Raw genomic sequence first — 26,745 nt, 5'->3', positions numbered from 1 at the left:
GGAAGCACACCACGTTAAGACAAACAAGGAGAACTGGTTCTCTCCCTGGAGAATGCCTCGCCCTTTGGGACCATGCCTGGGTGGGGGAAGCCCACAGGTCTGGGGCCTGTGTGACACAGTGGTGGTAAACACAGGCCGGAAACCCAGGCAGGGCATCTCTGTGGAGATGACCCTCTTTCCCTTTAATCTTGTCCCTGGCATCTTGTCCCATGCACATTCCAGGTGGGCAATGGGGTCGAGCAGTGAAGGGAGGGGCGGCTGCTGGGTGAGACGAGGCTGCTGTGCAGGCCTGATTTTCTGCTCTGGGTCCCCCTTTGACAGCTGAGTGAATGTGGTGCCTACTCAACACCTACTGCGTCTCGTGGGTGTGACTGCTTGTGACACGGTGACACTGCTGGGTGGCAGGACATACAGTGAAGTCATGGGTGGGGCAGCTGCAAACTTTTGCAGATGATCTACTCCATGAGCTTTTTTTCCCAGCAAATTAAGAAATGAGGCAGTTTGTCTTCTGGCAGGGGAAGGATGAAAATGTCAAAAATCATCCCAACAAAAATAGTTCCCATAATTGGGTTATTAATACACCTCAAATGCTGTGGAAAGCATTTGCTTTCCCTCATCTTCACAACAGCCCTTTGTTTTTTAAATGAGAAAACTGATGTTCAGAAGACAAGCACACAGCTTGCGCAGGCTCACTGGGCTTATAAGGGACCGAGGACAAATCAGAGTTTAGCCTGCCTGTGTCCTGAAGGGGGGCCAGCAAGGGGCAGGACGGAGAAGGAGGAGGACACCAGCCAGACTCTGTTGATCCTGTCACACAGGGACGGACACACAAGCCTGCCTGGCCTAAGGGCCCCATCCACGGGCCCCTCCCCCCACCTCATCAAGCCACGGACCCTGGTGGACACAGCTGTGTTTCTGACAGCTTAATTTTGCATCACTCACTAACCTGACATGCATCTCTTCACTTCATTGCCTAAAGGCTAGACTGTGTGTGTGCCTTGAGGGCAGAAACTGTGACCCCTTTAGCCTGGGCCCCTGGTGCCTGCCCTGTGCCTGGCACACCACTGGACTTTAGGAAGTGTGTGTCCGCAGATGGACTCCCTCCCTGAATAAACCTGCAGCGGGTCCCCTGCCCCACGGGCCCTCTCCGTTTACCTTTGCTCTTCCAGTTGCGGTCAGCCGCGTAGCCCAGGTGCCCGGCACATTTCCTGTTGAATTCAGCCACCAGGGACCTATATGGGTTCCGGATCAGCAGGATGGCTGAGTCAAACATCTCAATCTCCCTCCTGCCACTCTCGTGGGTCTTCACACAGATGGTGCGCCGGCTCCGCCAATGGTCCTTCTCGCCCTTAAACCCTGCCAGGGAGAAAGGAGAGGGCCCCTTTGGAGGAAGGCATGGTGGGGACACCCCGCTGTGTGTAAACAGATCTGAAGGGGAACCGCATCCCTGAGGGGAAGCCGATATTAGAGGTATGGGAGAGGCTTGCAGATGTCATGGCAGGGGCACCGGGAAGGCTTATGGAGAGCGGGCAGGAGTGGCCTCCACAGGCCTGACCCTGCCCAGAACTAAGTGAGAGCAGGACACATCTAACAGTAGGGAAAGATGGCATGTGCAAGAGAAAGGGGATAGAGCACCTCCAGAAGTCAGGAGGCAGAGGGCCTGACCATGCCCCCTCTAGACACTGGAGTTGCAAATGTTCAAACATGTTCATGGAGATTTCACACAGGTATCGAAAATAAGCCTGTAAGTTAACCACAGGTACAGGCCCAGCTAGATGAAGAGATTGAGGCTCAGCGTGGGTACATGACTTGCCCAAGAACACACAGTGCCATGGCCACCGAGCCAAGGCTCTCCCCACATGGCTATGGGTGTCCCTGTGAGGTGCCAGCTTCTACCCACCTCCCCACAGTGGGCAGCCCCGACCTCACGATGTGGTCCTGTAACAGGGCCCTAGCCTCGCATCTACAGAGATTTTCCACCTGGGGCCAATGGCTCATCCACAATGTTTGCACCCTGCCCTGTGGAACCCAGGGCCCCCGTTTGTAAGAACAGAGCTCTGCCCATTGACCAGCCTCCCTGTGGGCCCAACTCCTTCCTGGGCCCCTGGGCCAGTACTGGGTACTCAGAACACTTCTGACTTCCACCAGAGTAGGCCAGACTCGACCCATCCACACACAGAATCACACAGTCATTGTTATTTTTATTTATTTACTTTATTTTATTTATTTTTATGTATTTATTTTCACATATTATTATTGTGTGCTCTTTCTGTGTCGGGGATAAAGACTCTTATCTTAAGCTTACAATCTAGCACTGGAATGTCCCAAGCATAATACAGAGCATAGCGACTTATGGGCACAAAGAGTAGAGGGGTGTAGTGGGATGTCATAGAAGGCTTACTGACCCTAGTCACCTGGCCCTAGTTTACTGGCCACACCCCAACACAGCCCATGCCAGCCAGCTCTGGGGTCATGCTCCATATTCCATATGAGCTTATCTTGGGCTCCTTGAAACATAAATGAATCCCACCCTCCTTCATGAATGGCCGGGAAGCATTTGTATCTACCAATGTCTGGAAATTTGCCAGTCTCTTTGGAATTTGATAGTCTGGATTCACCTACTGAGACACAATGTGTCTTAAGCTCATCTCTGCCATGGGCCAGACACCAAAAGTCTTTGACTGATTCTGTCAAACATCCGGGAATTTCCAGGAAAGGGAGAATCAGAGTAAACCTAAGAGCTGGTGTTTGACAAGCCTGGCACCCATGGTATTTTTTTGTACTTCCTCAGTCTATTTCAACCATGGTCACTTTTCCCTATAACTCAGACCACGTTAACCTATGACAGCTCTGGCGTTTTGGTATTGAAGCTAACCTGCGCATTTCCCATCTGTGTGTGTCATTGCTCTATTAGAGCAAAGGTGCACCTCTATCTCTAAAGCCATTGTAAGGCAATGTCATCCTAACCCTTACCTGACTATTTGAACCAATGGGCCACCTAGCCATATGCAGACCAAGACAGCCAGCTATTTGAACAAGGTAAAGGCCTTCTAGATAAACAAGGTGCATAACTGCAGCCTGTACATACTGGGTGATTCCCTGGGGATTAGGCCATGTGCTTCATCTGTCCACTTCACCTATAAATGCCTATAAGTTTCAAGACTCCAAGGGTAATGGGGCTGAGTTATAAGGACACCCTTGGCTTTTCCCCAACTGACCAAGATTGCTGTGGCTAATCCCAGAACCCACTGCTAAACTCAGAAAGTTTTTGTTTTCTCTTACTGATACTATCCTCTTCTCCTAAACCAAACTCAAGTTAAAAAAAACCCAGAGAAATTGTAAAACTTGACAACAGAGAAATACACGTCACCAAATTAGATCCTGCCTGAACTTATCTGAGGTTCTTAGTCTTAAACAGAGCACAGACTTGAGCCATTTAAGTTCATTTACTTGGCATAATGAGGCCTCTTATTTCTACAGGGGAAAGATTAGAAATCATAAAACTCTGGAAGATTCTGGGATCTATTTTTTTTAAACGTGGTATTTCAATAAGCTACCCCCTTACCCCCCGACCCCAAAAAGAATGAGAGAGATGAAGTCAGTCTCACCTAATTATTGAGGGTTCCAAAAATTAAGGAAAATTCAAGAAATGTTTATAGAGAAGGAATCTAAGCTATTAGACTTTTCCCTTGAATCCAAAAGGGATTCAAAAGATTCAGGGATTCAGAAGAGCAAAACTGTGATGACTATTACATGTCAAAGGAAGGGATATGTGGTCGTTTCTGATTTCCAAGACTTGTGCTAAATACACCTCCCTGTGCCTTTCTTCAGTATTAAAAAAACCACTCGTGAATTCTCACTCAAAGTGCGGTCCTAGGGCTGGCTCCAGCAGCACCACCTGGGAGCTGGTAAGAAATGATGCCAATTCCCAGGCCCCACTGCGGACCCACTGAGTCTCTCGGGGGGTGGGGCCCAGGAATCTGTTGAATTTAACAGCCCCCCAGGATGTCCTTAATGCAGCTCAAGTTGGGGAAGCTCTGCTCCCAGGACTGGCTAGGGCCTGGTCTTGGGGCTGTGCCCTGCCCGCCCCCCCACCGTCACTCACCCTTGTTGTAGAGCGTCCCGTCAAAGTAGTAGCTCCCGGTGTAGAAGCCCGTGGCGTGCTCGATGAGGTGCCGTGCCCACGTGTTCCCTGCTCCTGGGAAGCTTGACAAAGCCACGAACACCCTGGACTTGGTGGGCAGGAACTTCCTGTCTGTGCATCGGGTGTCTGCAAGTCCAGAAGTTGTCTGAGGGTCACGCACCTCCACTGTGGCTCACAGACTCATCACCAGACTCCCCTAGGCCACAACTACTGATCCAAGACTCTCACTTTATGAGTCGGGTGACTGAGACCCAAAGAGGGGAGGGGGTTTGCCACCTGGCCAGAGGAAGCCCAGGGATGGCCAGGCCTCCCATACCCCAGGGCAAGAATCGGGGGAGTCAGCATCTCAGGGACCCTCTGCCCCTGCCTGGTCTCCAGGGTCACAGCTGAACCGTGGCCTCCAGCACGGCACAGATAACTGCCGATCCTGCAGGGCAGGTGGCTGGGGCTCGTGGCGGGGCTGACCAATGGCACACACCCAGGTACAGCCATCAGTGAACCAGGCCCAGGCTGATTTCAGGCAAGTAAGGTCTCCACATCCCATCTTCCTTCCCCCATAGGCTGCTGTAAGGTGCCCATGACATCACCATGTGGAAGCCTCCAAGACCCCAGGGCTGGGTCACAGCAGCTGCTTGATGAGGTGGTAACATCCCTCCCCACCTGCCATCCCTCTCTTCAGTCCCTGAGGTCAGTGAGGGCAGAACAGATCTGAAGTTCACATGAGATAGATGCCAGGGCCTCACAGGCTCCTCAGTCCTGGGCTGGCTCAGGGAGGCCTCTGAGGCCCCTGTGGTCACTGGGCTCCCGTGCCACCCAACCCCTTGGCAGTTGCTCTCCCTCGGGACCCTGTCTCTGCTCTTCCTCTCTTCCTCAAATCACCATCATCCCCAGACAGACCCAGGTAAAGGTCAGGTGCTCTTTGAGGCCTGCATCCCGTATCCAGCCTCCAGGAACAGTGGAGACCTCTCCCACCCCCTTATTCCAAGATGGGACTGCCTACCAAGATGTCAAGGTTTTTACAAAGGTGCCTTCCCCAGTCCAGGACTGAACACTCAACAGACCAAATGCCACAACCGGTGGCAGACGCAGGGAGACGGGCCCTGCAGACCTTGCCCACACCGGGGCAGCACTCACCCTGCACGGGTGTCTGGTAGACCTCACAGTACTCCGCCAGCCTCTGTACCTCAGGCCCCTGGCCACACAGTGAGCCATCCACGGCATCCCGCAGGTTGAACTCGGGGGTGGGGTAGGCACAGTAGCACTCCCAGCCCCTGAGGATGGCCAAGGGGAACTCCTGCCAGGGAAGGAGAGGGACAGAGGCAACTCAGGTGAATACAAGGCCACGCCTCCCACAGCTTGGCTACCAGGACGTACAAGCAGATGCACAGCCGGCTGCGTGGGATCCACAGATGATGGCTGTCCTTCCAGCATGGGCCTCTGGGTCCAGATGGGAGACCAAGCTCAGGGGGACGTGATTTCTGCCCTCCAGCAGCTCAGAGCTGGCCGGGCACAGGCCAATGGTCACAGCACAGTGGGAGCGGTGCTCTGAGAGGGGTGAGCTGAGTGTAGAGGGCCTAGAGCTGGATCTTCCAGCCGTCCAGAAGGCTGTTAGGAGGGCGGGGAAGGGAACAGGCACTCCAGAGGGCCCACGTGAGCATGAGTGTGTAGGGGTCAGAATGGGACACAAAGCCCACCCAGGGCAGTGCAGAGCTCAGTGTGTCCCATCTTTAACCAACAGACTGCGAGCCCTGAGTGATGGCTGGAATGCCTGCTGGCCCTCCCTGAGAGCACTGCCCCAATTTTTGTGCCCTTAGTCTTACTGCAGGATGGGGTACAGGCTGGTGACAGTCCCACATAGCCATTTCTCTAAGAGCAGACCTTGACCTCCCCAAGGTGCTTAGCCCAAGGTGGGGCTTCCTGAAAATGCAGGCACCCTGCCAGGTTAGGATAGGGGAGGTGCCCCGCCAGGTGGGCCAAGCCAGTGCCTGGCAGTCTCCTAAGTGGTTTCTTGCTCCCCTTGGGCTGCACTGTGCAGTGGGGAGAGCAGGGGTGCCAGCATCTGGAAAGTCCAACATGAATTCAGGTTCACAGGCTGGGTAACCTCGGGTGAGGTGCTGAACCTCTCTGAATTTCACCATTTGACAAAGGTAATAAAATCTGCCTTGCACATGCATGATGAGAACTAGATGAAAAAGGGCCAAATTGCTCAGCACTGGGTCCAGCACAAGAAAGGTGTTTTCACAGAGGAACGGGCCACCCTCAGCCTCCTTACCCCTATGGGCACCAGCCACAGCTCATTTAAAAATGCCCTCACCTACCTCTCCCACACAGATATTTTTGAGCACCTACTATGCACCGGGTACTAGGTAGGACTTCCTAGTCCTGCATCTTGCAAACAGAAGCTGCCTGGAGCATACAGATTAGAGCGCAGCCTATTAGTGTGTGCACGGGGGGAGGGGGGAAGGCTGTGGGTGGAGATTTCGCCCTGCTACAGGGAACGCTTCACAAACCTTTTTATTTTTTGCCCACAGCAAATCTCATAAATAAATAAATAAAGGAAAATCAATAGCGTTTTCTGAGCGTGGCTTGGCAGAGCCACCAGTGCTCAGAAAAGACAATAGGCGGTGTCCCAGGCAAGGGAGGGTGATGAGGAGCCTGGGCAGGGAGGTGTGTTAGGAGGGAGTGGGAGGACGTGCTGCCCCCCAACACAGGGCTGTGCTTGCTAGCACAGACTTATTCTCTCCCAGATGCCTTGCGGCCCCCAAGAGAGCCCCTCTCTACCTCCCTCGGCCTTCAAGGCTTAGGGGCAGCTTCGCCTCTGCCAGGAACCCCCCCAGGGTCCAGACCCACTTCCCTCCCTCAGAGCCGCATGGGGGCAGGAGAGGAGATGCTTTCCCTGTCCTCACCTTACACACACCTACACTATCTGTTCTGTTGCTCAGAGCTGCCTTTTGCGCTGGGAAAATTCTTAAGCATTCTATGGGAACGTGAGCAGATCACCTGCCCTTTTGGGTGATTATGATAAAAGGGGGCCGTGAGGGCAGGCCAAAGCCCAAAGACCCAATCTGACTAGTGTTGTTGTAAGAAGAGGAGATCCGGACACAGACCCCCCCAGGCTGAAGGGTGACCACGTGAGGACACAGGGAGAAGTCGGCCACCTGTAAAACAGGTGAATTCTGTGGGTTGTCCTGCCAGGAAGAGTCCGTCGGAGATGCTCATTTCTCTCTAGCTTCCCCTGGTCTGCTGTGAAGATGAGACTAGGACATCTACCCCCCCGTTTTCCAGGAAGCGGCCCGAGACATGGATCACCCCGAGGATGGAGCGGGTAGGAGTGCTCTCCTGTCTGTGGCTCTCACGTCCAGGGGGACCGGGGAGGAAGCACCAGGTTCTAATCCAGCAGACCCGGGCTCGCACCCCAGTGCCATAGTTGAGTATCTGTGTGACCCTGGGCCAGGAATCACCCCCTCGGAGCCTCAGTTTTCTCCTCTGTAACGTGGGGGCAATAATAATCTGCCCCCCAGAGTGTTGGGAGAATGATAGGAAGAGGATGCACGGCGAGGGCCCAGCCTGTGGCCAGCACGCAGAAGGTGCTCCCCTACTCCTCTCTTCTAAGACCTTTAGTTGTACTAGCAGCAGGCCCCAGACCACCCGCCTGACCCTAAGAGTACCTGAGTTTGATTCCTAAAATCCTTCACTTCAGTTACCCCTCCAGAGCCCCAGAAGCTCAAGATCCAGCAAAGGTTGGAAGCCCCTCCCTGACCCAGCACTCATGGTTCTTGGTCTTGATCAGACATGTAGAGGAAAGGATTGCATTGATGTCTCAGTGGCCACAGTGGAGCCCTGACCCTGGGACCAGCCACTCCCCAGCCACAGCCGCCATCGCCACCAGCACTGTGGTGCCGATCCGGCACTGCCAGCCCGGGGCCCCGTCGCCGGTGCAGAGCCCAGTACCTGCACTCGGGCAGCGCAAAGGCTGACAAGGCCATCAGTGCGTCCCGTCAGACTCCCGTCGCCTGAGGCCTCAGTGCCATTTCCCAGTGGAAAGCAAATCTGTGTCCTGACCCTCAATCAGAGCGTCTCTGATTTTCTGGAAGCACATCCCCCTGCTGATGTGAATTGGTGAAAAGCCATCACAGGAACTGCAACTTCTGGCCTCTACCCCAGCCATCCATCCTTCCCCACAAAGCCCTCATTCAGCTTCATCCCAGACCAACACATTCATCACGGCAGCAGTGGAGACGAGCAGCCCCAGAGCCCACTGTGACAGCAGAGGGCACGCAGAGACCCGTCTGTGTCCCTGGCCCTTCCGTCCTTGCTGGCTGTCATGGGCAGAACTGTGTCCCCTAAAGTTCATGGGTTGAAGTCCTAAGCCCCCTATGTCAGAATGTGAGTATATTAAGAGATGGGTTTTTAAAGAGGTGATTATGTTAAAAGGGGGCCACAGGGTGGGCCCCAGACCAATCTGACTAGTGTTATTATAAGAAAAGGAGATTAGGACACAAAAACACTCAGACTGAGGGACAACCATGTGAAGACATGGGGAAAAGACAGCAACCTGTGACCCAAAGGGACAGGCCTCAGGAGAAACCAAATCTGACACCTTCATCTTGGCCTTCTGGCCTCCAGGACCGTAAGTAAATAAGTATATGTTGTCACGCCCCCGGCAGCCTGTGGCACTATGTACTGGCAGCCTGGGTCAACTACTAAGCTGGTGTTCTTACTGGTCCTCGGCCGCGGCAGGCACACTTCCAGCACAGGGCCTTTGCAGCTGTGGCTCCCTCCGCCTGCAGCATTCCTCCCCCAGACACCCTTGAGGCCTTCTCCCTCACTGTCTGCAAGCTGCCTTCATGAGGCCTTCATTGGTCACCCCATTTCAAGTTGCAAAAGCCCTCCTCCCTTCACTGACACACCCCATTCCCTTGGTGAGCCTTCCAGTTCTGTTTCACTGAGGTGCCCCTTACTGTGACAAAGAGCTCTGACCCTGTGTGTACGGCCCAGCCAGTTTTGATGAATGCACCCTACCTCAAAGTGACCACTATTCTGATTTCTATCCCCACAGATGGGTTTTGTCTCTTCCAGAATGTCCTATAAACAGAATCAGTTGGTACATATTTCTGTGTCTGGTTTCTTTCATTCAGAAAAATATTTGTTGTATCTGCCCATGTCATTTTATAGGCTAACAGATTGTCCCTTTTCACTGCTGAGTAGTGTTCCACATGTGGCCTTACCAATTTATTGATTTATTCACTTGATGGACAAGTGAAGCTGTTTCTGGCTTTTAGCTACTTTTGCTTTTGTGAATAAAGCTGCTGTGAACATTCTTGTACGAGACTTTCAGCAGATAAATATTTTCATTTCTCACAGGCAAGGATCTGTGATTCCTGCCTCTTTTCTCCACAGTGCTTATCACCATTGGTCATACTATCTCTTTTACTTACTTTTCTGGTTTGTGTCTGCCTCCATCCATGAGGATGTATGCAGGGGTTTCTGGGTGTCTGCTGTGCTTTGCGGCATCTCGGTACCTAGCAGGGTCTAATATGGTGGATGCCTAGTGGGTATCTGATGGAGGGCCTGATGAACGACTGAGTGGATGCCCTTTCCCAATCCCAGTTCTCCCCAAGCTCACTGGCAATGAACTTGGGCACGAGCTTTCTGTTGGTCACTTGCGCCCTGAGCATAAGGAAGAAGAAAGCCTACTACATGTAAGCAAACCCTCCCAACATCAGGGACCCCAGCGGGCCCCTGCTGGCCTGGGATTCCTGTTAAGAGAAGACAATTTCACCAACATGGTAGCTCGGCTCAGGGCAGGCTGGCTCCGTCTCCCGCCCTGGCTTTAACAGTGCTGCTGACATTGATGCTTTGCAATCCTATATCCCAGGGCTGGGGATGGGCTGCCCCCACCAGTGACCCGAACCTTTTTGCTTCCTTGAGTGGATTAAACTGTCAAATTTCCGGGTGTTTGCAGAGCAACGGGGGAGCTGCAGACAGTAATGTGGTTTTATTTACAACATAACCGCTTCAGCAACATCACTGGATTCTGAAAACACAGAACAATTTTCAGTCCCTGGGGGATTTCTAGGGCATGATTTCCATAAAAATTAAATATTGATGAATCTTAACCCTCTGCCAGCTTCCCTGTTCCCTCCACCCCCACCCCAAGCTTCAGTGAGAGAGAGAGAGGAGAACATGATCAGAGAAAGGCAGGCAGAAAAAGAAAGCAAGCACACAGATGCAGGACTGTTTCAGTCAAATAGTTGAGGGGTTAAAGAGGGAGCTGGCTCAGCCTGTGTCCCAGGGCAGGGCAGATACACACCCTCATCCTGCTACTTCATCCGGCTGAGCCTGGGGGTCCCTGATGGGGCCTCATGCGGGGACTGGGGTCAGGGCTACAGTGTGGGTGGGCATCATAGGCCTGACGCAGCAAGGGCTGGCTTTCTAGGTGGCAGAGATCCATGTGCAAAGGCTTGGTCATGGCTAAGAGGTCAAGGAGTGGAAATTCCCACAGGCAAGGGGCAAGGTCCCAAGGACACCTCTAACCAACTGGCCTCTCTGGGTCTCATCTCCATTTCCATTCCTGAGCACCTTTATCGCAATCTCTGAGATTCCACAGAATTCCAAAAACTTCAGAGATCAGAACTTCAGGTTTCAGAAGGGGAAACTGAGGCTTACAGGCAGGTGGTGAGCAGCCCGAGACCTCAGACCATCAGGGCGAATGGGAACAGAAGCCAGCCTTCTGGGCTGTCAGTTCAGGGCTTTCCCATACACCACACTTGACCTTGCAGGAAATACATGAACGTGGTGCATTTTCAGTTAAATCTGCAGACAAGCAAAGAGCTTAGCTTTGACCAGCCTCTTGCCTGCAGGGCAGGTCCCCTCACCCTGGAGGCAGCTCTGGACAGCGAAGAACACACAAAGGAAAGATGCCAGCCAAGGTGGCTGCAGGGAGGGGCATGAAGGGTTGACTCCTGCTTTTGGGCACATGTAGGAATGAAAACCCGTCTGCTGATACTATAACTGAGCACGTTTCCCTCTGCCCTGCTGTCCCTGGAGTCTGACTGCAGAGGGGTGCTGGGTGGTTTACAGAAGCAGCTATAGGAAGGTGGAACTTGCCCAAGACTTGTCATCAGGAATCCCTGACTTTGAAACACATTTGTGTGACTGTCCACAAGCTACTGGGCATCTCCGAGCTCTGGTTTGATCATCTGTAAAGGGCACACAGCTTAGTGATTAAGGGCTCTGAGGTCAGCAGGTATGAGTTTGAATTTAGATGGATTGAGTCTTGACCTCTCTACCTGTAAGGGGATTTGAGGATGGCATGAAATGCGAGTTAGCCTTGCTGCATGCACTCAGCGGTGCGGCTGGTCCAAGTCCAGGACTCTTCTCCCTGGGGAGGGCTGAGCACCAACCTGCTTCCATGTGTCTAACCTCAAAGGTTCTGCCTCAAGATTGGGGTAAGTGTGAGTGTGTCCCCAGGGGCCTCTATGGGATGTCCCCTTGGGTGATGCCTCTCCACAGACTGGAGTCCCCAGACAGCAGAACCATCAAGCCCCTGCCCCGCCAGAGCCCCATCAAAGCCAAATATCCATCAAAAAGGACAGTCCGGGAAACCCTGGGAAGCTCAGAACCACAAACGCTCAGGATCCCAAGGCACCTACATTTCCACTGACTTGGGAGCGAAGCAGCTCCCCATCTCGGGCAGGTTCCCAAGCATCCCCCATACAGCAAAGGAACCAGGGGAGGCTGGACAGTAATGATCATCCTGCCCATCATCTGGAACACTCGGTTCTCAAGAGACACTGAAATCGCAAAACTCTTTCATGTCCACAAAGCCACCACATCCTCCTCCCAGCCTGGACAGGCCTTTCCACAGCTGCCAAGCCCACTCAGCAGAAGTGGCAAAGGGTCATGTGATCTGGCCAGGATCACAAAACGAAAAAGTGGCGGAGCAGGGGTACAAACCCCCTTGACCATGACACTAAAGCCACCTTCCTACCATCTTCAGTGATAAAGCTAGGTGACTCACTTCTCAAAATGTACCAAAAGACTCAAAAGTGAAATATGAAATGTACATCTCCTTTGCCCCAGCAATTCTGTATCTGATAACATAGCCAAAGAAAATAATTATGAACATGCCCAAAGGTTTGCTTTCCAGGATGTTCATGGTAGTATTGTTTATAACAGCAGAAAGAAAGAAAAAAAGAAACCGCCAAAATGGCCAACAGTAGAGGATGGAATGCCTTGTTAACTGTGAAGGGTAGAGCACAACAAAAGAAAAGTCCACAACATGTTAAATGAGAACAGGGAACAGATGGTAGGAGAGATTTAATTTTTTAAAAACAAATGCCATTTACATACACCTAGAATAAAGGACCAAAAGACGTAAACTGCTATTAGTTGTTTCTTCTGACACGGTCAAGTGACAGGTGAATTTTTATTTTATTTTTGAATTATCAAATTTTCAAAATTTCCTAAAATAGACATGTGTTACCCTGGAACTCCTCCCCTCCAAAAACACTAAGTGTTCGTTAAAAACATGCACACAGGTTAACGTCGACAGAATTCTTATGGAAATCCAAGACCAGTCACCCATTGGAATGACTGTACAGAATTTCAGCAAAGGGAAAAATTCTTAATATCAAGGTAGTAATTCACAAAAGGCAGACTCTTACAGAACCTAACCCCTGGCAAAGACAGGAAATTGCATGCACCAAGAAGGGAATGAGTCTACCCAGGATAGACTGCAACTACCGGGGTCTCAGTGGATTTAGCTGGAGCAGCTGCCCAGCAGAGAACAAGCAGGCTTCACATTAACACATGCCTTTCCACTTCACAGGCAGCTGGGTTAGCACTACCATTACATGGCCAAAGAAAATAGCTTAGAATAAATGTCAGTGGGAAAACATCCAGGCCATTCAAATTCTTTATGAAGCATGTACACATCCCGAAGAGGCTAAGAGACCCTCTTCGTCCTCTGCCTCCGATTCCTTTCTCAGGAGAACCGCTAGCAGTTGCTGCAAGAGCAAACCTCTGATCTCAAGGCATAATAGCTGGCGAAGCTTCACACGTTAGAAACCTATTTGCAGATGGTGTTAGATTTCACCCTCCAGCCCCACTGTAGGAGCACAGGCTCCCACAAATGGTCCACCTAAATGTGCAAAAATATCAGCCTTCAAAATTAATTACTGAATGGGCAGCAATGCAAATAGCTAAGCTCCCTGCCCGGCTCTTCTCACCTTCTGTTCAAATGAAGGAGGTGATAGGATCTTGAGTACTGAGAATGAGCAGGTTTCCTTCCATCTCTAATACAATCATGGAAAATTAGATGAGATCATTTTACTGTGTTTAAAAACACATTACATTGGTCAAGTCCCTCTTGCTGGCAGACAGATCATTAAGATGCTGAGATTGCCCCAAATGTTCTTTTTCCGTCAAACTAAACATGCAGACTCCCCAAATCCATTTTAACTAACTAGCAAAAACCAGTAGAGATGTTTATCTGGGGTCACAAATAAGTCAGGTGGTGCCTCAACTTGAAGCACTGCAAGGAGGGCTCCCCCTTGTTTACTGCTTCTGAGCCCCACCTCTCGCATCTGCTGCTCCTGGCCCCACTGACCAGCCAGCCCTAACTAAGCCCCTAGCACCCCACCTCCAGATTTAGCACTGCCCCAGTTAACACTCTGCTGTGAGCATTAGCCACTAGAATAGTCTTTGCAAACATTTTCAGTGGCTGTATCACAGTCCAGTGTGGCCCTGGCACAAGGCAACCATTCCCACGTGATAGGACACTTAAGCTTGTCTTGCAGCCAAATCAGGATGGGATGAAGCTGCCACTGTGACAGCCCTGTGGCCTCGGTGCCACCAGCCTTTCAGGAGAGGAAGAACTTGGCTTTTGAAACAGGAGAGTACAGCCAGATATCTCTGCATTCACCTCTCACCCACCCCCAACATCCAGGAGAGGAGAGAGAAATCCATTCCTGCAAATAGGTCCCTGGCCTCAGCAGTCTGAGCCATGCCTCTGACTGACCTTGCCCATCAGACCTCAGTGTTGGATGCAGGCTTTGCTTCTTTGTCCTCACCAAATAGTTGGAAAAAACAATGGTTCACGAGGATTCAGATCCGTGGAAATGCGGGCCATGCCTGAGCATTGCAGGCCACATTCAAGGTGGCCCTCCAGGACTGTGATCTTGATGGGGTGATTTTGCCCTGCAGAGGACACCTAGCCATGTCTGGAGGAGATCTGGATTGTCACAGCTGAAGGGTAGGGATGCTGCTGCATATCCTGCAAGGCACAGACAGTTCCTAAAACAATTACCTGCCCTGAAATGCCAGCAGCTACAAGGCTGAGAAGCCCGCCCTAGACTGCAGTCAGTCCCTGCAAAGCTCCCACCAGGAGACTGCAGAGCTGAGAGCCGATGGGGTGGGGTGTCCAGAAGGCTGCAGTCCAAGTCACACTGGCTTCCACAGGACAAGAGGATGGAGAAGGGACAGGCAGTCTGAGGACCAGAGGCTCACTCTGTTGGGTAGATGGTGGGTTACCTGGATGCATGACTGAGCATCATCTTTGTCCTCCCTGGAATCCCTCCTAACTCCAAAGCCAGGTCACAGGCGGACTTAAGTCACAGCTTTGCTGAGGCACCTCTGAGGGATCCCCAAAGGGATCCACCGAGAACACCCCCAGCCCCACTCCAGCGCTTCCTACCTACACCATCAGGTGCCACACCAGTCACATCACCCCTTCCTGGACAGGCTGTCAGTAGCTCCCTCTTACCCACTGAGAAATGCCTGGACTTTGAGGCAGGCATCCAGGGCCCACCATACCTTTCACACCACACCACACAGTCCTCTACTCTGGACTAGCTGGGCTGCCTCCCCCCACCCCACCTCAGTCCTGCTCAGCAGCAGCCTAGCCTTGCATGTGCCCTCACACCCCTCATCTGCTTGTTGACACTGCTCGACATCCGAAATGTCCAGCTTCAGCCCTTCCAAAAACTTACAGTGTTCCCCTCTAAGCCTCCTCGGTCCCTAACACTGACCCTACATTGCCTGCTGAGGGTCAGAGTGGCCCAGCTCCTGTCTCAGCTCGTCCCCGGCTGTGAGCTCTACCTCGTGAGTAGGGGCCAGATACCCCACCCACCTCTGGGCTCTGCAGGCATCCCCCAAAAGCGTCAGCATATGCGTTTGTCCACTTCCCACTAAAAGTGTCCTGCCAAGACCAGCTTTCAAGTTTAAAGCTGGAAATGGTGACTCTGCTCCCCACAGCTGCAAAAGCCTGTGGATGTAAACAGTGGGGCTCAGGAAACACCCACCCTCCCCTCCCAGCCTCAGGCCGCAAAGCAAGGGAGGCCTATAGGAGAGATGAGCGCAGATTCCAAGGTCTGCACGCCCTGAGGGGGAGACCGGGGCTGAGAACCATGTATGCCCATGCCCTTCACCCTTGACCTGAACCATTCACAGCACCACAAGCCAGAGCTGAGCAGGTAACCCCTCCTTGACACATGTCACAAAGGGAAACATACAAGGTGCAAGACGGCAGAAGACACCAAGAGCCTGCGGTGTCTTTGGCACGTGCGCTAATGTGACATTTCGGCGACCTGGTTTGTGCCAGTATGCCAGTAAATGTGAAGAAGGGCTGAAAACAGAAGTTGAAGAGTTTTTACACCTTTAAAATCTGTATCTGTAAGCACAGGCAGAGTTCTCTGGGACCTCGTGGGCTGTCCAAGAGGATGCTGCTCTGAAGGCACTCTCCCCAGAAGAAGAGTCAGGGGGTGCCTACTTTCCCTCCTATGCACCGCTGGTGGGCGTGTAAAATTACTAGAACTCTTGCCAAGGGCAATATGGCAGGTTAACCATTAACATGACTAGACCCACTGCCTCTGACCCTGCATTTCCTAGGAATTTTAGCTTACAGATTCACTGACGCAAAACGACCCACCAGCAAGGATAGCTATCGCAGCCTTGTTAGTAAAAGCAAACCCCTGGGAACAACCTACATGCTTAACAGCAGGGGGTGGCTAAATAAATGATAGGACATCCGGGTAATGGAATAAAAGAATGGAAAAGCCATTCTGTGCCAATATGGAGCCATCTCTAAGACAGACTATCAAGGGAAGCGATCACAGTGCAGGGCACTGCGGAGCTCATTACCATCTGCGGGGCTTGTAGAGGAATAATGACTTGGTAAAGGAACAACTGCTTGAGTAGTCATAGGCTCTGAAAGTGGACACAGGAAGTCAGGACCGTCAGTGGCCTCCGAGGAAACACAAGAGGCAGGCGAGACCGAGTGAAAGGGACTTTCCCCTCTGTGCCCTCCGGTGGGTTTCCACCACACTCCCTGACAGCATACTCCCTATTAAGAAATCATTTAAAGCACAAAGGACACACAGCCGTGTTTCTTCTGTTCCCTTTCCTCGTTTCTTCTCATCTCACCTGCCTCGTCCTCGCCACACCCACCTGCCTGTCGCCTGCCCTGCCACGTCACACCACGGGAGCAGCAGAAAAAGCAGTGGTGTGGTGTTGAGGGTGGGCTGTGACGCCAGTTGTGTGAGTGCTCTCAGGTCTGCATACCTGCACTGGCTCTGCAGCCAGCAGGGATCAGAAGGGCTCCCCCGGGGGAGCGAGGAGGATTAAAGCAGCTTGCAGGTGGGAAGGCCCCAGCACAGCGCCCAGCACAAAGGAAGACATCGCCAAGTTTGTCGGCCCAGGAGGCCTGCCTTCAGCTGGATCAGGACCAGCTGGGTTCCTCTGATTGCAATGCAGGGGCTGCCCAGGGAACTGCTCTGAGCTGCAGGTGTGCAGGAAGCCCCGACAGAGTGGCTTGTTTCCTTGTGTGCACAAGCAGGTGTCCCACTGTGTCTGCCCACAGCTCCACTCCCACAGGGTGGGGGACGAGGTCCCCAGGCCAGATGTCTGCAAATCAACAAACTGTCTTCTCAGCTTACTGCACTGTGTCTTGTGAGCCCTGATGCCCAAGATATCCTTGGCAGTGCAAGGGGCTTCGGAAATGCTGGAGATGCGAGACAGCCACTTCAAAGGGTGCGCTTGCGCAAGAGGAAAGCACAGACCAAAGGCTTTGTCTCCACTCACTTCCAAGGGAAGCATCTGGAGAAGGCTGAGAAGTGGAAGGAGAGGAAGGGCCACTCCCAGGGTGGGTTGGGGGCACAGTGCAGGGCGTGTTCTTTATGTCCAACCACATTTGCTTTCACTGACACCTGCTCCCTGCACCCTTCAAATCTAAGCAGACTGTGGAACTAGACTGACTTCAGATCCTGGCTCCCTTGGCTGTGAGACCTCAGGCAGAATACTCAAGCTCTCTCTGCCTGGTTCCTCACCTGCAAAATGCAGATCACTGCATCACCCATCCCTAGGGTTATTATGAGGATTAAATGGATTAACACATGTGCAGAGCTCGGGACAGTACACGGCATAGAATGAAAGATCAGTACCTGTCAGCTACTGTTGGTGACCATCATTATCATTGCCAAAGCCCTCCTCTCTCCCAGCCCTGTTCTATTATGCCTCCAGGTATCACAGTCCCATCAAGGCTACTGAACCCTAGCCTACAGGAGCAGCTCCAGACCCCAAGCCCACGGCCATTCCAGGGCTGCAGCACCCAGCCCAACTTGGAGACCACTGGACTCCAGCCCCAGATCTCAATGTTCTTTGGCCAGCCTGCAGGTCTCACCAGCCTTTCTTCATATACCAGGTCCTGCCTTTTGCAAGCCTCATCTGGCCTCGACCAACTTTCCCAGCCCAGAGCTATGACACAATGGTAGCCCTTGCAGAGAGCCACACCCCATTCCGCAGCCCAGGCTGAACCAAATGTGCACGTGCAACCATGGCCCCTGGAGTCAGATTCATGGCCTCACACTGTCAGCGCCAATAACAGACAATCCATCAGCACTCCCCAAATCCCGAGCCAGCATCTTCTTGCTTCCAAACCAAGTCAATTTAATACCTGACACTCATACCAAGAACTCACATCCAGTAAGGCACCAACCTTTCAGCCTTACAACCTTCACTGACAACTTCCCACCCAGCCCTGGATCACCTGTTAGCAACAGGCTCCCTGCCAGCCCCAGGACATGGTCGGCTGCAGTGCTTGCCGCCCTCCCATGCCTCTTATTCAGCCACACCTGGGGCTTGAAGAGTGCACAGCCACAGCCCAGCACCGGCATCTGCCTCCTCCCGGAGACCACCGCACACGCGGACTGGTGAAAGGACAAGGCTGTGAGATTATCATTGGCCTTACTTTCTGGGAACAAAATCCTGAGCACATGTCCACTGTCACGTTGGCCTGGACCAGGGAGTCGGGGAAGGCATATGTGATGTTCTCTGGCAGCTTGAAGCACCCGCGGTACATGACAGTCCTCCCTGTGGGGAAGGAAATGGGTTTCTGGTGAGAAATAATGCCTGCGGTTGTTGGTATCTGTCACAAGGGAAAACGGTGGCTTCAGATCCTGAAACGGGTGTAAATACTCAGGAGGAGCAGGTTTGAAGTCAGAGAGGGCAGCCACCCTGGACACAGCGGGCGGTCGAGCCAAGCTCTGGAAACCAGGCAGCAGAGCCCCAGTCACCCGGGGCCACCAAGGGACCACGTGGCTGCAGCCGCCGCATCAGGTTCCCTTCTCCCACCAGCTCTCACGTCCCATCATCTGTCCTTCCGGCCTTCCCTTCTTCCACAAATCTACAAGTGCCTTCTGCCAAGTTGTTCTCCATACCTTCTGGTGGAAAAGTTCAGCTCCTTAGCTGGCTTCTGCAGTGCTGAACAAACCTGGAATGTTCCAGCACCAATTGCTCATATTTCTTCTAGACTCATCAGAGTTTCTCTAAATGGCATCCTGACTCTCACCCTATGCTCTTTTTAAACCCAGGTCTCCCGGGGCTCAGTATCTCTTCCAGCTCTCTTTGCCTGCCACACCTCTTTGGCCAGCAGCAGAAATTCTCTCTCCAGGCAAAACTACAGAGGAGGACCAAACCCTGGGCCTGGAAACACATCCAATCAACCAATGTACCAATGATCTAGATGTCAGGGCATGAATCTGTTAGGGCATGGATGACAGAAAGCAGCCCGGTGCCAGGGAAACAGTCTAGGCTTGGCACTGCTGTGACTCACTCTGAAACCTGAGTGTGTCATGGACTCAGGGATTCTCCATTTCCTTACCTATATAACACCCAGTAGCAAGCGCTGTTTTGCGGAGCAGTGTGCACCTGCATGCCAGCCTGTGATGGGCCCCATCTCCCACCTTCGTGCCCTGCCCTACCCTAGGTAAAGGGCCTAGGGTGAGGGCTTGTGCTGGGATTACAGAACTCCTTCCTGTCCTGTGGCATGACTGGGCCCCCAAAGAACAAGGTATCTAGAAGGATTGGGCTGTGGTCCTCAGCCAACTGCACTGGGGTGAGACAGACCCTGGGCAGACAGGCTCCAGGCTACATGGCAAGGGAGGGTGAGCAGGACAGGCAGGGCACAGGGAGAGCAGGGGAATCAGAGTCCCACTGAGCCCCAGGACACAGGAAGTACAAAGCAGCTCCTGGGCAGAGGCTGCTCCTGGGGAGAGGCTGCATCTGGGTCACCCCTGTGCTCCCCACACCCAGCCTGGACACAAGGCAGGGGCCCAGTAAGTGCTGAGTGAATGAAGATCACAGGAAGGCATAGCATAGCTGCAACAGCTGAGTAATGCGAGGCATGCAGGCGGCATCAGCTGCCTCTGGACTGCGCTGACTTCACTGACATGACGTGGCAAAGAGGCTGTCATCGAGAGCAGTCTGCTCCACAGCCTTCCCCCTCACTCTCCCGGTGAGAGCCCACGGGCCACTTAGGGTGGGAGGGTACCTCTGCGTGCAACCTTGACGAACTGCTCAGCACCCATCTCATCTCTCATCCCAACCCAGGGGACATGTCCCTGGGTCTTACTCCTTGTGAGTGATCCTTGCTAGTGAGAAGCTGAAATTTAAGATGGGTGGTCATCTGGTCACCTCTTGGGAAAGATCCTGTTGGCTCATCCCTGAGAGGGGAGTAGACAGGCAAAGGTTAACCACACGGGCTCCACAGCCTGCCAGAAGGGGTGGTTTCTCAGTGTTTTCAACATTAACTATGAAATCAGGTCTAGCTGGCTCAAGATCTTCAGCTGGGCCATCTGACCCTTAACCAATGGGCAACCTGAAGCCAAACAATTATCTCCAAGAGTCAGTGGCTAAGCAGGCAGGAGGAGCTGGCAGATCAGCCTAGAGCCCACATACAGACCTGGTCCTGCCTGGGGGACAGGGGTGAGTGGTCAGGGGATTAATGTTATGTGAAACTAAGAAAATCAAAGGTCCAAGAAGACAGCTTGGAGTTGGTAGTTTGGTCCCCAGGACGTCCATGTGGATGCCAGGTGATAGGGCAGTATCTATCCATGCACCATCTATCAATCTACTCATACACTGTGTCAAACCCCTGTGCCAGGTAGCCTGGAACAGAATAGGTGTCAATGAGCATCTGTTGCATTAATGGTCTCCTTAATGAATCCATAAAACATGTTGTCAGGATCTTTACTCCATCCCATTTCCCTATCTACGGCCCTTGTTCCCGGACACATTTGTCTGAATACTAGAAGCATCTCAACAGCCTCAGTTGGCCAGGTCTGAGCTCTAAGTCACTTCCTGTCACTGACCCCATATACAGTAGCCAGAGTTTGCTTTTAAGCTCACCCACCAGTCTCACAGCTGGGTTTCTGTACTGCTTGGAAAACTCATGTGTTGCTAGGAGAACTCTTCCAGAAAGCCCTCTGCAGTCTTAGCTTCTGACCTGACATCCCTGTCTCTGAGCTCTGCCCCACCCATGAACTAACAGGTCCCCTGGAGTCCTGTTACTAGATCCATGGCCAGAGGTGGTTGTGTCTGTTGAGTCAGTGTGCCTGGATGTTGGGCTAGGCCTCCATCATCTGCTACCCCACCCTTGCTAGTCTCCTGCTCTGACTTCTTCCCAGTCCAGTCCCTCCTAATCATGAAAAAGATGGCCCTTGATATGTGCAACCATACTATTTTTAACAAACTCCTTCAAGTTACGTTAAATGGATCTGTGGCTCTTGCAATGAGGACAAACCTGAGCTTCAACTGCATCTAGTTGGCCCCACCAGGTGCTATCTCTATTTGACAGCACTTTGCATTGAAATTCTCGGGACTTTAGTATTGCTGTCTGATGCATCAGCTCACTCTCCCCTCTTGGTTGAGTATTTCCTCCTGAGTTGTGTAATTTTGAATTGTAAGCTCATCTTCAGTGATAATTCATCTATGGGAACTCTTTACACCTGGGCTGGCAGCATGGCTGTCAAGAAAGACTTTGCATTTGCCTTTCTCAGTACCTCCTAATGGTTCAGAGCCAATTTTCATGTTGGAGTTTTTTAGGACTCAGCAGACAGTATAAATTTGAACCTCAAAACTCAGACCTGTAATAATTATAAATTCTTAAGAAGAATTTCCTTTTTTCAAGTGAAGCTTATCTCAAAATATATGTTTTTCTGTCTCAACTGGTAGGTGGTATTTTTTTTAATCTAAAATTTCAGTGGATTATACTTCAGTGAAATTGAATCCCACTTTATGCAGAGGTTTATACCCAATTTCTTCTCCTGATGGTCCAAAAGCCTCCTTTTCTGTCCTATTTGGACACTAAAACCTAACCCATGTGGCCATGAAGACCAGTAATTTCCCTCTGCAGAGACCTAGAGTCACATAGTTATCTTCTGCTCTCATCTCACCACTGTGATTTTTGGTTCCCTCCTCATTTCTGGAGCCAGGGATTTCCTTATTTTCTTGCTAGTTCAGCTACATATTTTAAAAAAATGTTTGTTCAATTCTGTCCAGCATTGCTAGGTGTTTTAGCTAGGAAACATTCAAAGTATCTGGTCTGCCCCCTGCTAGAAATCTAGGTCTGCCTCTGCACTTTACAAAATAGATTGGAACCCAATCTGCCTGAGGCCTCCTGGTCAGTTGCTTCCCTTGCAGCAGACAGGAAAGATGTGCCTTGGTGATGAACTTAAGCAACCTTTGGCAGGTCCTAACCCCACTGTCTCCTGCCATAGCCTGTCTAGTGAAGGTGGAAAGGAAGGGAGGGCACAGGCTCTTTCCCATGTAGTAAGGATGAGGGGCTGTGGACCGGGCGGCAGTGGAGGGACATTGGCGAGCAGGGGACAGAAACTTGGGGAGAGGCTGGCACACTCACGCTTCCTGGAGCCCGGCTGCAGCTCCTCCACCCGGTACACAGAGAGCCGGCCAACACCCCCGCACACGGAACCCTTCTCCCCTTTGCACTCATGGTTACATTCCTCCAGCCCGACGCTCATCACCGGGAGCCGGTTCCCACAGTAGCACTCTGCCCCGGCCTCCAAGCCAGCGTAGACGTAGGATCTGCAGGGAGAGTAGGGCCTGGGGTGAGTCCCAACCTTGGCCCAGAGCTAGGGCTGGGGTCCTCATACTATTGAGGTCTGGAACAAGGAATGGCAGCTGGGTCTGGGGCTGAGATAAAGGCTGGGTCTGAAGCTGAGGTTAGGTCTGGGCGAGGAGACAGGGGCCACAGCCATCAGCATGTGGCTGGTCTTAGGGGTCAGTCTTCAGCCAGATTTAAGGGTCACCTGGCTAAGTTTAGAGAGAGAACAGTCTGTCCTTTGTGATAAACTGATAAGCCCCACTGGTCCCTCCCGTCAGCCTTGAGCTTTGCCCCTGAGGTGCCATCCATGGTAAAAGGTTTACACTCGATCTAAAGTAGTGGTGGGCTGGTAACTGGTTCTCAGAATGGGAGGATGGGAGCCCTAGTTTGTGGCATTTGTCAATTTCTCTGGTATAAATACTCCTATCACAGATGACTGCAAGCTACCACTGGCTTAGGAATGGGCTTACAACATTCTAAAAATGTCACAGTCTGCCCTCACCACGTGATGTGAAGTGCTGCCCCCATGTGACAAACGGGTGTTGCTGCAGACCCTCCTGCCTGTAAGACTGTACCTCACCACCTGCACCCAGTGGAAACACTGTCAGTAAAGAAAGATCACAGATGGAACCTCTAACGGACCACCCAGGGCTTTAACTAGAGAGCCAACCCATGTGCACCCCACACGCACAGTGACTTGTGAGCGCCCTGAGGGCGGGACCATTCTTTGGCACGTGACTAGTGTCTGGTAACTATAGGGTGAGCTGGAAGGACCAGAAAAAGACAATTGTTATGAATACAAGATAGAAATATACTTTTCCTATAGAGCTAGAAAGGACCTCAGAGAAATCTGGGCTAAAGACCTTTATTTTACTTTATGTGTAAACTGAGGACCAGGGAAGGAAAAGAACTCACTGAAGTCACAGAGCTGGACTAGAACCCCAGACTCTTAATGCCAAGCCCAGGGCTCTTTCCATAACCCTGTGTCATCTCAATATGCTTTTTTATTCTGGGACCTGATTGATTGAGCTCTAACTATCCAAGTATCACCTGGCTCTGGAACTGTCTCTTAACCTTATTTTCAGGGGAGTGAACAGGGGCCCCCCCACTTACCGCTCAGCACATGCATCCTGGCAGTGGGAGACAGTCATCTTTCTCAAGTCAAAAAACACAGCACCCTTCAGAGTTCTCTGCCGGCCATCATCACTGAAGCATCCGACGTATGTGCCTGCAGGCAGGGAAGCACGGCAGAGACTCAGAGGCCCTGAGAGAGAGGGGTCCTGATTGCGGGTCTGCCCTTAGGATTGTCCTTCCTGGCCAAGGAGATCCCCAGAGAAGCCCAGGGGATGGGGCACTCCAGCCCTCCCTGCAGTGCTTCTGGACACTTCCACTTTGTTCCCTTCCTGCCTCTTTTCTTAGTCAGTGGCCCACTGTCCCCACAGACACCCTGCCATCAGCCAGCATCAGCCTGAATACCACTTTCTGCCATCAACGCCAGCATTCCAAGTCTGGCTGGTTTAATAACCTCCCCCGGATGGCCCTCCTCTCCATCTCTATCTTTCCTGGCTCAGGGAGGGCAGGTTCTGTCACCTCCTTGTGATCCAGGGGGAAGGAATTAATTAGGGGAAGTCTGATCTTAGATAAGATAAAGAAGATATTGCAAACAGGGAGAGCAATTTCAAGGAAAAAATCTACCATCCCAGGGGGAAGTAGCCCCCATCACTGGAGGTGTGTGAACAGCGTCTGTTTGTGAGAGAGCTGCCCTGTGTGGGGATCGATAGGACCAAGGGACTGCTGGGCCTGCACCGCTCTGGGCCTTTCTGGCACATTCCTGGAAGGAGACGCTGGGGGAATGTGACTCCACAAAGCAGTGGCGGCGTTGACCCAACCACACACCACACATCAGTGGGAGTCTGTAGCAGCCCTGCCCCATCACCCCTAGAGAGGGCAGTGTCTCCCGATGCACGGAGAAGCCCGGAGAACTCAAGCACGAAGCAGGTGTGTCAGGCATGTAAATGCACTGGAGCGCCTCGAGGAATGCCACTTTGGTCTCTGCATGGTCCCAAACTGCAAAAGCTCAGCCACAATAGCTGTGCCAAGATCTGTGACAAAGATGTCACCCGTCCCGTCCGAGAGTGCCTGCACTCAGCTCCTGGCCATCGCGGCCTACAGAAATTAGCTTGTTCCTGCAAAATAACATGCCCAAGACCTCCCAATGGCCTGCTGGTTCCCAGATGACTTGTGAGGAGTGATGTCCTGGTCTCGCAGTTCGGGGGCTCCCTGAGGACAGGCAAACCCATCTAATTCCTGCCAGGAACATGGCCCAGAGCAGGAGCTCAGGGCCTCTAGCTGAGTGGTTGGCAGGAGTGGGTCTGTCAGCCTTCATTCCTGGAGTCTGAATCAGGCAGAGTGGTTTTTCTGTCTGTGAACACCATACTACTTCCGCTTTTGACCTTGGATAAGTCATGTCAACATTCTGTGCCTTGGTTTCATCAACTGGCAATGGCTAAGGGCCCTCTCACCTGCCTCACCCTGCCAAGCTCCCTTCTCCTGCTCCATGTTTAGACCTGTCCCTGCTCCCTCCCTCGTGTCCACCCTTTGCTTCCCACCTTCCTCAATGGCTTCTATTGCTGGCCACTCCAGCCCACTATGGCCTCTCTCTTCTCTGGATTCTAGTATTTTGTACCTGAAAAACTTGTCATCACCCAAATCCCTATCATTAACTGTTGCTAAAAATCTTTTACGTCTGTGTGTCCTATCTCTGCAAGGTGACTTAAGGCCCACGGAGGGCAGGGGATACACCTTCACCCAAGCTCATCAGGGGGAGGCACAATGCCGACATGGACACTACTTATTAACCGGGGGTTAGAGCTCCAAAGCACCAGGCTGATACCCTCTGAGGACACAAGAGGAGGAGCAGAGCACCCAAACGCAAGGAGGGGATGGTTCTACCGACACAGGTGCAACTCCGGGGCCCCAGCTTAACAGAGGCAAAGCAGAGAAAGATGGCCAAGACGGTAGTGGAATGGATCTTCGCCACGTCAGGAGTAAGTGAAAGACCAGACTCAGATGAGAGAATGCTGGGGATACAGAGGGAGCAACAGCCCCTTTGGAGTCTGCCATAGGGTCTCGCCCCCTTCCAGGCAATGAACCTCCTGAGGTCACACACACATGGCCACACCCAGTGTCTGTCCCTAGGCACAAACGGGCTACACCCCTCTGCTTGGGACTCCCAGACACCCAGGCCCTGCAAGCTTCTCTTTCTGTCTTTATATAAGTCTCAGAACTACTGACACCAGAATGAACCACTGCAGAGAGCATTTACTCAGGTCAGTGAGAACAAACTGTTCTCCTCAGCCTGCCTACTTTGTAAAAAAGAAAACTAATATTTGAGAAATTTCTGATGTGTTGCTCAGTAAAGAAGAAATTCTATTACAGCTTTCAATTAAAAATCCCAAACACAAGCTCAGGGGTTGTTAAACATTTATCACTGTTGATGGGAAATTAACCAAAAGGTTCTAAAGGTGCCTGAGCTGAAGACTCCTGAAGGCTGAGACCGACACATATGCATTTTTGGGGAAGTGGGAAGAAAGAACTTTGGGAAGGGACTGACTTAGATTTAGCTCTAGGCCCCACCGCTGTTTGGTTGGTTGTGTCACCTGGCACGCGCATCTTCCCCTCCCTGAGCCTCGGTTTCCCCATCTGTAAAATGGGGATTCACGGGGCAGTTGTAAGAATACCATGGGGTAACATGTGGAAAGTATCTCACGCAAGGCGGGCATGTGATATGTGCTCAATAGTGATTGTTTTTATTGTTACTAGATTGTTGATAATAAGAAACATTTTTAAATTACTTTCCTGAAACTCAATTCCTTCAACATTAAAATGGTGATAGCTGATAGCACCACTTACATTATAAGGGTGTTTGAGATTAAATCAGATGAGATAACACACATACATCTATACAGAACAATGCTTGGCATGTAATAGATGTTCGAATAAGTAACAGCTATTATTCTGATCCTATACTATAACCTGGGACCTCATGTGATGATGGATCAGTAAATATCAGCTGAATAACTGGCCCATTAATAAGAGAGAGAAAGAAATGTTTTCTAATCGTCAGGATAGAGTTCTTTGGAAAACCAGGAGTGGCTGACCAGTGACCGGCTGAGTGGAGGGCAAGCCCACGCCTGGCTGG

General features: G+C 51.9%; 1 protein-coding gene across 5 annotated transcripts in view; it reads right to left on the bottom strand.

Annotated features, from left to right (window-relative positions):
* The window catches only part of WSCD1 (WSC domain containing 1), a 45,963-nt gene that overhangs the window by 5,076 nt on the left and 14,142 nt on the right, over positions 1–26,745 (bottom strand). For all 5 annotated transcript variants that reach the window (XM_036895931.2, XM_036895929.2, XM_036895927.2 and 2 more), the window contains 6 exons: positions 23,658–23,772; positions 22,341–22,525; positions 18,393–18,514; positions 5,279–5,438; positions 4,106–4,270; positions 1,156–1,356 (listed from right to left, as the gene is read on the bottom strand). In XM_036895931.2, coding sequence (XP_036751826.2) covers positions 1,156–1,356; positions 4,106–4,270; positions 5,279–5,438; positions 18,393–18,514; positions 22,341–22,525; positions 23,658–23,772 — 948 coding nt within the window. The remainder of the gene's footprint in view (positions 1–1,155; positions 1,357–4,105; positions 4,271–5,278; positions 5,439–18,392; positions 18,515–22,340; positions 22,526–23,657; positions 23,773–26,745) is intronic.

This window comes from Manis pentadactyla, chromosome 4 (assembly GCF_030020395.1).
Source record: "Manis pentadactyla isolate mManPen7 chromosome 4, mManPen7.hap1, whole genome shotgun sequence".
Classification (NCBI taxonomy): Eukaryota; Metazoa; Chordata; class Mammalia; order Pholidota; family Manidae; genus Manis; species Manis pentadactyla.
The sequence above is the reverse complement of the archived record's forward strand: the minus strand, read 5'-3'. Positions and strand labels throughout refer to the sequence as shown.